The 16,293-nt window shown below is 43.6% G+C and overlaps 1 protein-coding gene across 3 annotated transcripts in view; it reads right to left on the bottom strand.

The window, feature by feature from the left end:
• Positions 1 to 3,100: 3,100 nt before the first annotated feature.
• The window catches only part of BABAM2 (BRISC and BRCA1 A complex member 2), a 185,843-nt gene continuing 172,650 nt past the window's right edge, over positions 3,101 to 16,293 (bottom strand). For all 3 annotated transcript variants that reach the window (XM_064158350.1, XM_064158349.1, XM_064158348.1), the window contains one exon: positions 3,101 to 3,983. In XM_064158350.1, the coding sequence (XP_064014420.1) occupies positions 3,920 to 3,983 (64 nt within the window). In that variant the 3' untranslated portion in view covers positions 3,101 to 3,919. The remainder of the gene's footprint in view (positions 3,984 to 16,293) is intronic.

The following is a 16,293-nucleotide window of genomic DNA, read 5'->3' as shown; positions in this document are numbered from 1 at the left end:
ATTCAGCAAATAAAACATGCTGACAACAAAGTGATGACCAACACAACTGAAAGATCAGTGATGGTCCAACTATGTATCATCTAGTTAGCGTCTGTTTATTCTTCCAGCTGCTTGGCCAGTCTTTCCAACCATTTCACAACAAGTGGAACTTTGGAAAAGAAAGATCTGGTACTACTTTAAGTACAGTGGATTATGCATGCAGATGAATAAAGGATTGGCTGTAGTTTTGCACTTCAAGGATCTTTGGAAAATCATGTGTTAGTGGGTCTTAGCAATAAGAGATTTCATAAAATCATAGAATCAAGAAGGTTGGAAGAGACCTCCAAGATCATCCAGTCCAACCTAGCACCCAGCCCTAGCCAACCAACTAGACCACAGCACTAAGTGCCTCAGCCAGTCTTCTCTTGAACACCTCCAGGGATGGCGAGTCCACCACCTCCCTGGGCAGCCCATTCCAATGCCAATCACTCTCTCTGGCAAAAACTTCTTCTAATATCGAGCCTATATCTCCCATATCCCAGGGAGCAGTGAGCAGAGCCTGTCCCCTCACCTCCTGGCAGCCTTCCGATACTTATAGACATTTATCAAATCCCCTCTCAGTCTTCTCTTCTCCAGACTAAACAGCCCCAGGTCCCTCAGCCTCTCCTCATAAGCCATGCCCTCCTGTCCCCTAATCATCCTGGTAGCCCTCTGCTGGACCCTCTCCAGCAGATCCCTGTCCCTTTTCAACTGGGGAGCCCAAAACTGAACATAGTATTCAAGATGAGGTCTCACCAAGGGCAGAATAGAGGGGGAGGAGAACCTCCCTTGATCTGCTGGGCACAGTCTTCCTAATACACCCCAGAATCCCATTGGCCTTCTTGGCCACAAGGGCACATTGCTGTGCCATGGGTAACTTAGGATAATTTCAACCTAAGCAACTGATGGATTAGGCTTTTTCTAGCCTCAAAATACTTTCTAATATGGCTTCTAAAAGTCCTTTGTCCTTTGTCCAAAAGTACCAGGCCAAAGAGCAATGAATGTAAGCTGCAGCACAGGAGGTTCCACCTCAACACAAGAGGGAACTTCTTTACTGTGAGGGTCCCAGAGCACTGGCACAGGCTCCCCAGAGAGGCTGTGGAGTCTTCTTCTCTGGAGACTTTCAAGGCCTGTCTGGATGTGTCCCTCTGTGAGCTGAGCTAGATTGTATGGTCCTGCTGTGGCAGGGGAGTTGGACTTGATGATCTCTTTGGGCCCCTTCCAACCCCTGACATCCTGTGATCCTGTGGGGTGAAGGATGCATTTTTGTTTTTTTCAGCCAGCTGTGCACTCATTCTGAAAAGAGGAACTTCTTCTGAAATCTTCTGGAATTGAATTGTGAACTGCCTTTGAATCATGGTAACGTCTGAAAAGATGAAAGCTAACTGGTGACACTGGACAAGGAGAGATATGAAGCAAACACTGCTTTCATGGGGCACTCACTACGACACTGAATCAAACACAAGGATATAAAATGTAAGCTTGTGGGAATCTGTTGATGCAGCTTGAAGGTTCATTTTTTACCTTTTGAAGGTAGCTAGAAGGTTGCTCCGATCAGATTTTGTGCCATGACAACAAATATTTTTCATTAGCTATCCTCATTGTCCTGCTGCATTCACAAGAGTTATCTCATTCCTGAATCTGTGTGTGGCCTTGACTTCTACCTGAAGAAACACAGAAACATCCCAGCAATGTGTGTTTTCAGTCATTTAATGTTCATCAGCTGCAGTTTCTATTCACAGAAGAGAGATATTGAGGTGCTGGAAGGTGTCCAGAGAAGGGCGTTGAAGCTGGTGAGGGGCCTGGAACACAAACCCTATGAGGAGAGGCTGAGGGTGTGCAGCCTGCAGAAGAGGAGGCTCAGGGGTGACCTCATTGCTGTCTACAACTACCTGAAGGAAGGCTGTAGCCAGGTGGGGGTTGATCTCTTCTCCCAGACAACCACCAACAGAACAAGGAGAAACAGTCTCAAGTTGTGTCAGGGAAGGTCTAGGCTGGATGTTAGGAGGAAGCTGTTGCCAGAGAGAGTGATTGGCATTGGAATGGGCTGCCCAAGGAGGTGGTGGAGTCACCGTCCCTGGAGGTGTTCAAGCAAAGCCTGGATGAGGCACTTAGTGCCATGGTCTAGTTGACTGGCTAGGGCTAGGTGCTAGGTTGGACTGGATGATCTTGGAGGTCTCTTCCAACCTGCTTGATTCTATGACTCTGTGATAAGTCTGTTACTCTCCCCATCTGTCATAAGTCTCGGATAGTATGCAAGAGCCTAATGCAATGCCTCCAAGAGAGAATTAGGGCTCAGACCTTTGGTGCTTTTTACAACCCTCAGATAAAGCAGTGACAGTCACCAGTGGGTGGATCACAGGACAGGACAGGCCTCCTCCTCCATAGATCTGCAGTAAAGCTTCCAATTTTATTTGCACCTTAATTTTTATCTGAGAACTTTTGTATTAAACATAGACTAAAACGCTGCCTATAAGCTAGCTAAAATAGCTGTGGCTGCTACAGGTGGACATTCCTCCCAAAAGCACTGTTTTTAATGTAAAATAACAAGTTTTAGAGCTAAGAGAATACACTCGATCAAGCAGTTGTATGAGATATCACTGCATAAGCAGACAGTGGTGCAACAGTGGATAATTTCAAATGAAATGTTTTCCAGAGCCACTGGATCATCTCTATATTCTTCCTTTAGTTCCTTATATTTAGCAGAAGTAGGACACATTTTTCCACGTGCCATTTACAAACAAGGCACACTGTTAATTTTATTCCTTACTGGAAAGTACCCTGGTCTATTTACAAATTAATTTGGGAAGTGGCATTGTGACAGTTAGCCCCAACTGGTGCATCTGACACTAGTGTGAAAGAAAGAATGAATAGGTGGGATGCTGCATTTTGCCATTTCAGAATTAGGGGAGGTTAATGTTTCCAGTTATGCACACACAGAATTATTTCTGAGAACTACGTTGAACTGAAGCATTAAGCTAAATACTTACAGCCTTACATGATTTCATCAGTTATTTTTCAAGACATCACTCATATCTTTGTTGAAAGTTTTCTTCTTAGTGGTATTTATGCTGGAAAAAAATAGAGGTTTGTGAAAGAGCTTTATTTTGTTATTCTGATTTATATAATTAGTTCCTTGTGCACCGGTACTGAAGTAAAAGGTTTTCTGTAATGGGGAAGGAAGCTTACTAGAAAAAACACCAAACTTGTACAACTGAAAATGAAAACAAAGCATACAAGCACTGCACTTCACATCAGATGAGCTTCAACTGATGTACTAGAAAAAGCCCAGAACTCCAACACTCTGCCATATTAATACGAGACCAACTTGAAAGGCACTGAGGATTGAACTGTGTAACTCATATCCATACCTGTGAGAGTAAAAGCTACAGTGAGATGCAAACCTCCAAAGGCAGAATATGGCACTGTACAGTCCATTAGGCATTCCTGGTACATATGGCAATTTTATGTTAGGCTCTGCAGGAAATGTTAGCTAAATATACAAATTACATAGGATTTCTGTGGGGAATAATAATACTACTACTAACAGAAAAAAAAAAAAGCCATTTGACATCACCTGAAAACAAGGAATCAAGGCTTAACACATAAGACATTGCTGGCACAAGGAAATATTACCACAACAAAACACATCCTTTTAAATTTAATCCAGTGGATATATGAAGGAACAGTGGTGGCAGAGGCAAAAGGGCAAGATGAATATCAAATACTCAGTTTTAAGCAGGCTAATGCTTTCACTTCAGGAATCTGACAAAAACTGAAGCTACCAAAACCATGTCAGAGGAAAGAAAGCACCTATCAAGAAGGTCCATTTCCAGGCATTCTTCTTGCGAGCTCACGTGTGCATGCATCTCTTCAGTATCATCTCCATGTCCGAGGCTGCCTAAAGCTTCCCATTAGCAAATGCTGCCTCCTGGAACTGAGGGACAAACGTTTTGAAATATGCCCTAATGAAAGAAAAGAAAAGAAAAGGAAATGCACCGTTAACTTTTGTCACAGTGTGAGCATGTATGTAGCCAGAGCTTTAACAAAGAAGCATAATGTTACCATGCTCAGTCCACTACTAGATTTCATAAATGGTTAGTGGTTTTCTTACAGGTTTAGAGCAGATTCACACACTTGAGCTTTCTAGACCCAGCAGTACTGCTTGCAGTGTCCTCACCACTAATCTCCTAATGGAGTTGACTTAGTAACTTCACAGTATCACAGTATCATCAAGGTTGGAAGAGACCTCATAGATCATCAAGTCCAACCCTTTACCACAGAGCTCAAGGCTAGACCATGGCACCAAGTGCCACGTCCAATCTTGCCTTGAACAGCTCCAGGGACGGCGACTCCACCACCTCCCCGGGCAGCCCATTCCAGTGTCCAATGACTCTCTCAGTGAAGAACTTTCTCCTCACCTCCAGCCTAAATTTCCCCTGGCGCAGCCAGAGGCTGTGTCCTCTTGTTCTGGTGCTGGCCACCTGAGAGAAGAGAGCAACCTCCTCCTGGCCACAACCTCCCCTCAGGTAGTTGTAGACAGCAATAAGGTCACCCCTGAGCCTCCTCTTCTCCAGGCTAACCAATCCCAGCTCCCTCAGCCTCTCCTCGTAGGGCTGTGCTCAAGGCCTCTGCCCAGCCTCGTCGCCCTTCTCTGGACACGCTCAAGGATCTTGACACTGTCAGAAGAATCTGATGCACTGACCACCTGCACTTCATCTAATGCAAAGCTCCAGAGGAAAATAAACCTGAGATAAATAAACTGAGAAACACTTAGGTGAAACACAGGTGTAGCCATGCCACTGCCTGCACCATTTCAGAACTGGGACTTTCTGATGCAGTTGATATTCACCATGTTTCTGGGGGTTATTTTTTCCCCTCTGTGTTGAAGAAAGCTTCACTTGTGGTGCCAAAGGCCCAAAGATAGACTAGTCAATGGAGAAGGAAAATAATGAAGGGAAGTCTGAATATGTGGCAGGAGATAAGGTCTTTATCTGACTGTCTCCTTACAGAAACCTTGATGCAATAAACAGTCACGCTGATGGCAGCAGTTTACATAAGACATTGTGCATAAATACTAACACTTTGGATGAAGGGCAATTCTTCCCCTTAGACTCTGAAAGAACATTATTCTGTAAACTAAGGTGTATTTTGTATGTTTTGGATCACAGTCTGCCTTCTTTACAAAGAACTGAGTGACTTAATAAATTCATAACATGAGCTGAACCTTAGTATCCAAAATTGAGTTTCATCTGTGCCTTTGAGCTTATTGCACTGAAACACTCAACAACTCACTGAACATATTTTATGTAGAAATGGTATCTTTTATTTGCAAGTTACAGTAGAAGCTACTTCATCATCCTGATGACTGCTTTCTGCACTAAACTTTTACTTTTCTCTATCTTTTTCTTAAACCTATTTTGTTTTCTCTTTGTATCAATTGGATTTCATAAATTTATATGCATGGAGAGCCTCTTCCAGTGGAGAGGAAAAGGAAGAGGAAAAAGAAGGAAAGGAAAGGGGAAAGGAAAGAGAGGGAAAGAGAGGAAAAGAAAGAGGAAAAGAGAGGAAAAGAAAGAGGAAAATAGAGGGAAAAAAAGAGGACAATAAAGAGGAAAAGAGAGGAAAAGAGAGAGGAAAAGAAAGAGAGGAAAAGAGAGAGGAAAAGAAAGAGAGGAAAAGAGAGGGAAAGAGAGGAAAAGAAAGAGAAAAAGAGGGGAAAAAAGAGGACAATAAAGAGGAAAAGAGAGAGGAAAAGAAACAGGAAAAGAAAGAGAGGAAAAGAGAGGGAAAGAGAGGAAAAGAAAGAGGAAAAGGGGAAAAAAGAGGACAATAAAGAGGAAAAGAGAAAGGAAAAGAAACAGGAAAAGAAAGAGAGGAAAAGAGAGGGGAAGAGAGGAAAAGAGAGGAAAAGAATCAGGAAAAGAGAGGAAAAGAAAGACAGGAAAAGAGAGGAAAAGAGAAGGAAAAAAAAGAGAAAAGAAGATGAAATAAAAGAAAATAAAAAGAAAGAAATTCCAAGTGGGATGTTCATTATGTTACTGATCTCTTCGCTTGCACACCTCCTGAAGCAAACATATGCTGACCATCTTCACAGCCATGATATGTAATTTGGGTAGAAGTTTTGGTAATCACTGAATACCAATCACACCTCCTCACTTCCAAAGCCATTGCAAGAGCAGAAAACAGAATGCTCCCCTCCTTTTATGAAGTTGTGCCTGGCAAACAAATGATCAGATACAGCTGTAAACATGCAAGGTGCTGTCCAAAGGTTAACTGTGCAATAGAATGTAAAAGTACTTCTGAAGAGCTGAGCCCAGAAACAGAAGAGGACAAGCAGCACACCATTTTATTGTATGCATGGACTTTTTGTGCCTCTACAGAATACACTTTGATTTATTGAATCGAAGCTCAGAAAGCAGCCCACAAAAGTGGCTGTTCATCCTGGCAGAGACCCACACACAAACCTCTCATTAGATCTTAGCAGGTGAATGCCATTTCTGTAGTTGTGTTTTAATAGCATACCTTTGAAATCGTAGCCTATGTATGTCCAGTCAGCTCTGCTGACTGTGATACCTCAAGAAATATCATCTGTACATTGTCAGTGCCAGGATCTACCATGGTTTTATTTATCCTTGCATTAACTGTCCTAACATTTAACTACCTTTCCTCTGCTTGCTTGTTTTAAGCAGCTCCTTTGATAACTTCTCAGCAGACTCTTTCACGCACATCTCCTTACTGACTTGACAAATGTTACTTAAAACTTCCCTCTTCTTAAACTGTAAAAATTCTTAATCTTAACTGTGATAAAAGCAGAATATTTTCCTTCATTTTATTTCTTCTCTGAAAGATCTCTATAGCATTTTTGTGCTATGCATTAAAACCACACGAACTGCATTATATTCCAATGACTTTTCTGTTAGCTAAGTTCCAGAACAAATGCTTCTGATACCACATACACCCTCCCACACCATCTTTACCTACATTTGCATCCTTTCTTTTCATGGATTCCTGCAGCAGAGCTTGTATCCTTTGCTGCAAAGCTAAATCTAACACCCCCCTACATTCTGATCAGATGTACTATTTCAAAGAGGATGTTATTTTATCAGCAGTTCATATGAACCTCTTGGGGATGTTCCATACACTATAAAAAATTCCATTAGTACTTCATCATTTGTAAATGTCTACTTTTTTCCTCTCCATACTTTGAAGTACATGCTCAGTTTGTCCTTATCATTTGTGGTCTTGACCAGACTGAAGCACGTGTTTATACAGGATATGTTCCTTCATTTCTGCCTCTCTCCTCCCCCCAGCATCTGAGAATAACAAAATTTAGGAAAGAACATTTGGATAATTACAGTCCATCATGCATGCACACACAAAGCATCCTACCTCTCAACCCAAAACAAAACAAGACATCCAAAAGCACACTGTACTTGTGATCAGCTACAGCACATCAAATAAACCAAACAGGGAAAATGGGGAAGTGGGAGAAGGAAGGCTGAACTTCTTTGATATTAATGAACACTACAAACAGGGAGGGAATGGCAAGTGTTAATGTATAAAAGTAGCAAGACGTATTTTGGGTGTGTATGAAGGAGTAGAACAGGCAGTAAAGTCATTAGACATTATTACAGCTTTCTGGATCTATTTACCCATTTGCATGCACCTGAGTTTTCATCAGGAGAACAACTAAGTTACTTCAGCTTGGATTTGTCTGAGATGTTCTGGCCTGTAGAATTCAGTTTAAATTATATACTCGATATTAACCTCCTTATCTGTGGTCCAGCACCTTAGAGATGATGTCTCTAGTCACAGAAACAAGGTCCCCAGTCCATCACAAGTATAAAGAGCAGAAGTAGTCTCTTCAAAGCACCAAGAACACTGGGATCACAGGATCACACAGGATGTCAGGGGTTGGAAGGGGTGCAAATAGAGATAGTCCAACCTCCCTGTCAGAGCAGGACCATGCAATCTAGCTCAGGTCACAGAGGAACACATCCAGACAGGTATTGAGAGTCTCCACAGAAGGGGACTCCACAACCTCCCTGGGGAGCCTGTTCCAGTGCTCTGGGACCCTTACAGTAAAGAAGTTTCCCCTTGTGTTGAGGTGGAACCTCCTGTGCTGCAGCTTACATCCATTGCTCCTTGTCCTACCCCAGGGAGCAAGTAAGCAGAGCCTGTCCCCTCCCTCCTGACCCCCAGCCCTCAGATATTTACAGACGTTTATTAAATCCCCTCTCAGTCTTCTCTTCTCCAGACTAAAAAGCCCCAGGTCCCTCAGCCTCTCCTCATCAGGCACTGCTCCAGTCCCCTCATCATCCTTCTAGCTCTCTGCTGGACCCTCTCCAGCAGATCCCTGTCCCTTTTAAACTGGGGAGCCCGAAACTGAACACGGTACACAAGATGAGGTCTCACCAGGGCAGAGTAGAGGGGGAGGAGAACCTCCCTTGATCTGCTGGATACACTCCTCCTAATACACCCCAGAATCCCATTTGCCTTCTTGGCCACAGGGGCACATTGCTGTGCCATGGATGTTATCCATCAGTACTCCCAGGTCCTTCTCCACAGGGCTGCTCTCCAGCAGATCACCTCCCAGGCTGTACTGGTGCAGTTTATCATCCCTCCCCAGGAGGCACTGTGCTCCTGCTGGCAAATGCACTATAGTGTCACATTAACTGCTTTTCTTTTCACTTGTTTCCAGTAAATTTTTTTTTCAGAACTTTTTTATTTTCACCAGAAGCTTGAGACAAAACTGTAAGGTAAAGCATTTAGATTTCCTGTGAAATGGAAATTCTGACATTTTTTTCTCCCCAGCAGAGATTACCAGTATGGAAGAAAAGTGAGTGGCCAAGTGAGTAAGTTTCATCTATAAGCCAATGGGCATTGAGGGCAAAAGTGTATGTTCCCATACAAATAGGACCATGACATGAACACATTATGTATTACAAGAAATAATTAAGGGAGACACAGAAATTTATGAAGGACAATACTCTGTGTGATGGTTTGGATGTTCCCTGACCCCCCACGCTTTGGAAATCACCCAGACTAGACTCAGCCAGCTCTGGAAATTGAATGAAGCTTATATTTACAGCTAGCACAATATCCAAGCAGATAGTTACAGTATATACAGTTATAGACAGAAATAGACAAGGGAAAAGGGAATACAGAAACACAACAGCCCTCCCAGAAACCTGAGTGCCCAGGAGGGGCTCCCAACCATCCTTCCACCTTCCCCCTACTCCTCTCAACCTTACCCCAGTCCTGAGGAAGAATGGAGGTTCAGCCAGGGGGGTAGGAAACAAAGTGGATTAGTCAGAGAAACGGAGGGTGAGGTTAGAGAGAGAGATGCAGCTCGGAGCTCCCCAGCAGGAGTAGTGCCTTACCTAGGTTTTGATTCTTGTTCTTATACATCTCAGCAAGCTTATGAGTGAAGTAGACATCACTCTTGTTTCCCTTTCACAGCCTGTAATCTAATTCTCACCAAAACATTCCAGCTAGCTTCAAACTAGCATACTCTGCTACAGACTAGATGGTAAGGCCTTGCTCATGTGGAACACTGGTCCTTTTAGCAAGGTTTTACACTGATATAAGTACTCATACACCAGCATCCTGTATGAACAGGCACTGAGAAACAGTGAAAGCAAATGTAAACTCTGGAAAAAGATTAATTTCCAATGCCCTATTCACATAAACCTACTCAGACAAATTTCAACAAGAGTAGATGCAGGGTCCTGCACAGGGGTCAGAACAATCTTCACCAGGAATACAGGCTGGGGAATGAGGTGATAGAAAAGGACTTGGGGGTGCTGATGGATGAGAAGCTGGACATGAGCAGGCAGTGTGCGTACAGCCCAGAAGGCAAGTCACATCCTGGGCTACAACAAAAGCTATGCTGCCAGATGATCCACAGAGGTGATTCTAACACTTTGCTCTGGTGAGATCTCACCTGGAGTACTGTATCCAGGCCTGAAGCCTTCACTACAGGGAGGACATGGACCTGATGGAGTGGGTTTTGAGGAGATGTTTGGAGCATCTCTGCTGTGAAGACAGGCTGAGGGAGCTGGGGTTTTCAGCCTGAAGAAGAGGAAGCTCTGGAGAGACCTAACAGCAGCCCTGCTGTACCTGAAGGGGGCCTACAAGAAGGCTGGAGTGAGACAGTGTACAAAGGCCGGGGGTGATAGGAGAGACAATGGCTTCACATTAGAGAAGAGCAAGTTTAGAATGGATGCTAGGAGTGGGTGCTTTACTATGAGAGTCATGGAACACTGCAGCGGTTTGCCAACAGAGGTGGTTGGGGTGAGGCTCGACAGAGCTCTGGGCAACCTGGTCTAGTTGAGGATGCCCCTGCTTAATGCAGAGGGGGGTGGACTAGGTGACCTTCCAACCCAGACCATTCGATGAGTAAGACTGATCTGCTTTGGGAGCTACAGTGTAGAGAAAAGAGTACATTTGAATTGGATACTGTGAACGAGTTTCTTTACCATGAGGGTAGTGGAACACTGAAACAGGTTGCCTAGTGAGGTGGTTGAGGCCTCCTTCCTGGAGATAGTCGAGGTGAGACTTGACTTGGCTCTGGTCAGCCTCATCTAGTTGATGATGCCTCTGCTTACTGCAGAGGGGGTTGGGCTAGATGACAACTGGAGGTCCCTTCCAACCCAGACCATTCTATGATTCCATGAAAGTGACACCCTCAATAATTTTGGTTTGTGCTACACCACAGGAATTCCCATCAACAATCTCTCAAGTTTTTGTTCCAGACATTTTATCACAACACCTTTAAGAATCTCAGAAGTGTATTGACATTATTTTTACACTAACTAGAAAAGAGATTTTCAGCTCTAAAGGACTGTGATTAAAAAGTCATTAATTTGGGTACCTGTGGAACTATCCTCAAGATGTAGAAAACTAACTTGATCTATGGCTTCTCTAGGCTGTATTGTATGGCTGAAATCAGTTTTTGATCAATGCTTTTTCTCCTTTCTGGGAAACAGAGCTCCTTATTTCTCCTGCTTTACCACATTCTTGGTGGGTCTGTGTCACACTGACCTTACACTGAGCTCAGAACTGCATAAAGTGCTCCTTGAAGCACACAGAGAAACTGGTTTGTACCAAGTCCACAGACACTCTACGTGAGTGTTGAGTACAATGGGTCTGCATCCCTCTTGTAATGGTTTAGATCTTACCTTAAACAGTGTTTAAAGAGTTGCTTTCTTTTCAGCTTAGAGTGGGTGCCAGTCCTTACACTCTGTATATATAGACACACATCTAACTCTTTGTTGTGTATCTTACCATGAGAATCTATTATGTTTTGTTCCCTGAAATGGTCATTTTCCAGGTTCAAGGTAGTAAGCTATGGGGTTTCTATGGAAATTTTTCAGCACTCCAGAAAACAACACATTCTGCTGTAGTGAACTGCTACATACACTCAAGACAGTACATTGAATTTCAGGTGCCACGCTCAAGGACACCTGCTGAGAGTAAAGCACTTATCTTTCCTTCACCTTATTATCCAGTGGAAAGAAAGTCCTGCTATTGCAGATGGTTAAGCATCTCAAGGAAGGCAGAATTGGATCACTTGTTATTTATGTGTATTCTAGTGATGTAAAACACTGACTGTGGTACAAGGTCTCCATAAGCCTATACGTGTCTAAATCCTAGGCTGTGGGTTTGCAGCACTTAAAACATACTTGACTCAGAATTCAGATGCTTCTGTGAAATTTCATTCTATTCACTCTGGGTTGGGTTTTTTTATTTCCAGTACAACTTATTGCTGCTTTTAAAAAATGTAGTTGGTGGAAGATGTGCACTGACCACTTGGCAATACCTTTCACCTTCACGTTCCTGTGCTGCAAATTTGCAGAGAGTTCAAATTAAGGTAGCTGTTGCAGGCTGTGCTGCCTGCTACCTCTGCTTGCTGCAGGACCGTGGGAAACAAGCCCACAGACCAGTGTGGTGCTGGGCCAGCCACGAGGGTCTCCAGACGATTCAATGGGAATTAGGCAGAGCCCCTTTTATTCATGTAGCAGCCTGAATAGATACACTCAGCCAGTAGAGCACAGGCCTACACATTAGCATAATTAGTCAGGGACAGCCCACCACATCTGCATACACACACGCCTTAGAATCATAGAATCATAGAATCAACCAGGTTTGGAAGAGACCTCCAAGATCATCCAGTCCAACCTAGCACCCAGCCCTAACCAATCAACTAGACCATGGCACTAAGTGCCTCATCCAGGCTTTTCTTGAAGACTCCCAGGGACGGTGCCTCCACCACCTCCCTGGGCAGCCCATTCCAATGGGAAATCACTCTCTCTGTGAAGAACTTCCTCCTAATATCCAGCCTATACCTACCCTGGCACAACTTGAGACTGTGTCCCCTTGTTCTATTGCTGGTTGCCTGGCAGAAGAGGCCACCCCCCACCTGGGTACAATGTCCCTTCAGGTAGTTGTAGACAGTAATAAGATCACCCCTGAGACTCCTCTTCTCCAGGTTAAACAGGCCCAGCTCATTAGCGAAGCTCCACTATCTACCCCTTCTGAGATAAGGTGGCCAGCTGCATGTGAGAACCAAGGTCTGTTATTACAAGGATCTGCCTGTTGTCATTTCTCTTCACAGCTTCTCCCACAGCTCTCCTGCACCTGCACCCCACAACTCTTCGGCATTCTGCATTCCCACAGGTAGCTGCAATCTCCCATCATATATCTGGGGCGGGCTGTCCCTGGCCATGGCTGGGGGGTTGGAGCTGGGTGATCCTTGTGGTCCCTTCCGGCCCTGACTGATTCTATAGGGATGGTTGAAGTCTCTTCCCAAAAGTTAGCTACAGTGCATAAATCAGTAGAATAACCACATATTCTTCAATGACTCTACATCTGTAATTACAATCAGAATCTGAGTACAAGGAGATATTCAAGACACTGGCTACAGGTTAGACTTTAAGGAAAGAAACATAAATTGCTGTCTACAACTACCTGAGGGGAGGTTGTAGCCAGGGGGAGGTTGCTCTCTTCTCTCAGGTGGCCAGCACCAGAAAGAGAGGACACAGCCTCAAGCTACATCAGGGGAAATTTAGGCTGGAGGTGAGGAGAAAGTTCTTCACTGAGAGAGTCATTGGACACTGGAATGGGCTGCCCGGGGAGGTGGTGAAGTCGCCGTCCCTGGAGCTGTTCAAGGCAAGACTGGACGTGGCACTTGGTGCCATGGTCTAGCCTTGAGCTCTGTGGTAAAGGGTTGGACTTGATGATCTATGAGGTCTCTTCCAACCTTGGTGATACTGTGATAAATGCAGTGGACACAGAGCAAAGCACATATACTCTCTGGTATATAGTTTTATGTAGTTATATATTGCCCAGGGACGTGATGGAGTCGCCATCCCCGGAGGTGTTTAAAAGGAGAGTGGGTCTGGCAGTTGAGTGATTAAGGATGCTGGGATGAAGGTTGGAGTGGATGATCCTGATGGTCCTTTCCAACCATAGTGATTCATAGTGATTAGATGTGCTGAAGGATTTGGTTTAGTCAAGGACTTGCCAGTGTGAAAGTGGTGATTGTACTCGATGATCCTGAAGGTCTTTTCCAATCTAAGATTCTGTGACACTAGATAACACTCCACACAGATCTGTGTTGGAAGCATTCTAACGCTGTAACACGCTTGCTTGCTGCTGCTGCTTTTGTTTAACCATCTGTACAACGGTGCTTCAGTTACACCTCACTGTGTATGAAGTTAGAAGAGTTGACTTAGTGTTTCTATTTCACTTAAAATCTTGGTGTGGGAAATTCAGAGCAGAACACAGAGATTCAAACTCTGTAAGGAAAAAAAAGCATAAGAAAATGCTGCATCGATGGAAATTCTGCTTTTTGTGTCTAGGATGTGGACATTCATCATGGAGTGATGAATCATCTTCCTAAGTCATTCACAAAATAGATTCCCCTCAAACAATTTGGTTCAAGACTGCCAAATGTTTCACTACACTGATCTCAAATTCATCTATGCTAGCCCTGTTTGCACTCATTTGCTTTATGTTTCAGCTCAAGATGTGGGAGTTTCAAGTGTCTTTTCCACCAAGAGATGGAAAAGGACAAAGTAGTCCTGATGGTACACATCAAGTACAGACTTCACTGTAAAGCAACACATCTACTACTAGTGTGTGGGAATGCAAAGTGAAGAAGGATAATAACAGGTGGATGCTGACCTTGGTTCCCACCAGCTGCTGGCTACCTTATCTCAGAAAGGACAGACAGTGGACATCTTGTTAATGAGAAAAACAAGGTGGAGTTTATGCAGAGGACTGGGTTGTCCTTGCCTAATTATGATGATGTGTAGGTGTGTGCTCTATGCTCAAAAACTATATAATGAGAGTCAGAACAATCAACCTCCCCTGAAGGGAGGCTGTAGCCAGGTGGGGGTTGGTCTCTTCTGCCAGGCAACCAGCAACAGAACAAGGGGACACAGTCTCAAGCTGCACTGAGGGAGGTCTAGGCTGGATGTTAGGAGGAAGTTGTTGGCAGAGAGAGTGATTGGCATTGGAATGGGCTGCCCAGGGAGGTGGTGGAGTCACCGTCCCTGGAGGTGTTCAAGAAAAGCCTGGATGAGGCACTTAGTGCCATGGTCTAGTTGAGTGGCTAGGGCTGGGTGCTAGGTTGGACTGGATGATCTTGGAGGTCTCTTCCAACCTGCCTGATTCTATGAAAATTCATTCTTTGAATAGGTCTCAAGCCAATGTTCAAGGCATTGTTTTTCCCTTGTAAACTCACATGTTAGACATTTAAACCTCTTTGCTACTTTTCCCATGTACAATGCATTAAAATCCTAGTCAACCATGGTGTCTTTTTATTCACAGGCACTTCCACAGCATTCCTCACCTGGGTAAAGACACATGAGCACCCATTGCAGAGCAGAGTAACCCAGTCTCCTGCTTTGGGATAACTATGGTTACTGCCATATTGGTCTAACTGTAGGAGATTAACTCTACACTAGACCTTTTACAACACCTCTATTAGGAGAGAACAATTGTTAGTTGATTGGATAGGGCCGGGGGATAGGTTGGACTGGATGATCTCGGAGGTCTCTTCCAACCTGGTTGATTCTATGATTCTAAACCAAAATACTATTCTCTCTAGATCTAGGGTGTTTTAATGCCTGAAGTGGCAAATAATCCTCAGCATTTTAACTTTTGGTTGCACATTCAGTATCAGGCTGTAGCAGGCATGCCCACAACATGGCCAGGTGCCAAGTGGCAAAGGCTCAGGAGCTAACGAAAATCAGGATTATTATGGCATGTAGTAGGCATTCCTGAGACAGCAGCATTTCTAAACCATCATTCACATTCAAACATCACTAAAACTTGAATTCAAGTACAGCAGCAGCAGGACAAAAGTACCTTCCAGGATTTCTTTATTGCTTCAAATATACGTAATGATGCTTGGCTTGTAGTCACGTTACTAAACTAAGCTTCTTGATGGTATGCTCTTTGGGATGTGGTTTGTAATTTCCTTACTAAGCAGCATTATCTACAGCAAATATTTTGCTTTTATGTGAAACACAATGTCTACACAGTTCTCTGGTTTATGTATCTCCTAAATTGGCAATGCCAAGCAAACATCTGAAGTGTTTACACAACAGCAAGACAATAGTTCTTAAATTACTGCTACTGTAACTGGCTAAACACACCAATGTACAAAGCACTCAGTGCACAATGCCATTATGCTGCTGGCCTTTTTTTTTCCTCCAGGTGCCAAACAAATCCATTACATAATCTCTCTTCTCATATTTCTATCTCTCTGTGTCTTTTTGCTGTGATTTACCTACAAAAAGTTTACCTGTCAGTCTACACAAGGCACTGACTGCACGTCTAGGATGTTGGACAGGACAGTAACCAAGCATCAGGAGAACTGGAATTCTGTAGTGAGTAGCCATCAAAATTCAAGATTTTAAGAAATATTGTTGCCTTCAATTCAATTATATTACAAGACAGAAAATAATCTCCAGAAATACAAACAAAACAAAGTGTGCTACCAAAACCACAACAGGAAATAGAAGTAGGAGAACTACTGAAACTAGGCACACATGTGAAGCTTAAACATCAAAACTCACTCAAGTCCAAAAGCTGTTTTCTGTATTTTGCTAACAATGCCTTTTTCCTTCCAAAGCTCTTGTTGGAATTATTATCATTTCTGACTCAAGTCATGCAGAAAAATACAAAAATGTTTATGTTTAGGCATGTTTTAATTTTTTTTTGACTGAAGAAATAACAGGGGGATTTTGCTCCACACAG

This window comes from Pogoniulus pusillus, chromosome 18, assembly GCF_015220805.1.
Source record: "Pogoniulus pusillus isolate bPogPus1 chromosome 18, bPogPus1.pri, whole genome shotgun sequence".
NCBI classification, from domain to species: domain Eukaryota; kingdom Metazoa; phylum Chordata; class Aves; order Piciformes; family Lybiidae; genus Pogoniulus; species Pogoniulus pusillus.
This window is presented reverse-complemented; position numbering and strand designations above follow the sequence as displayed.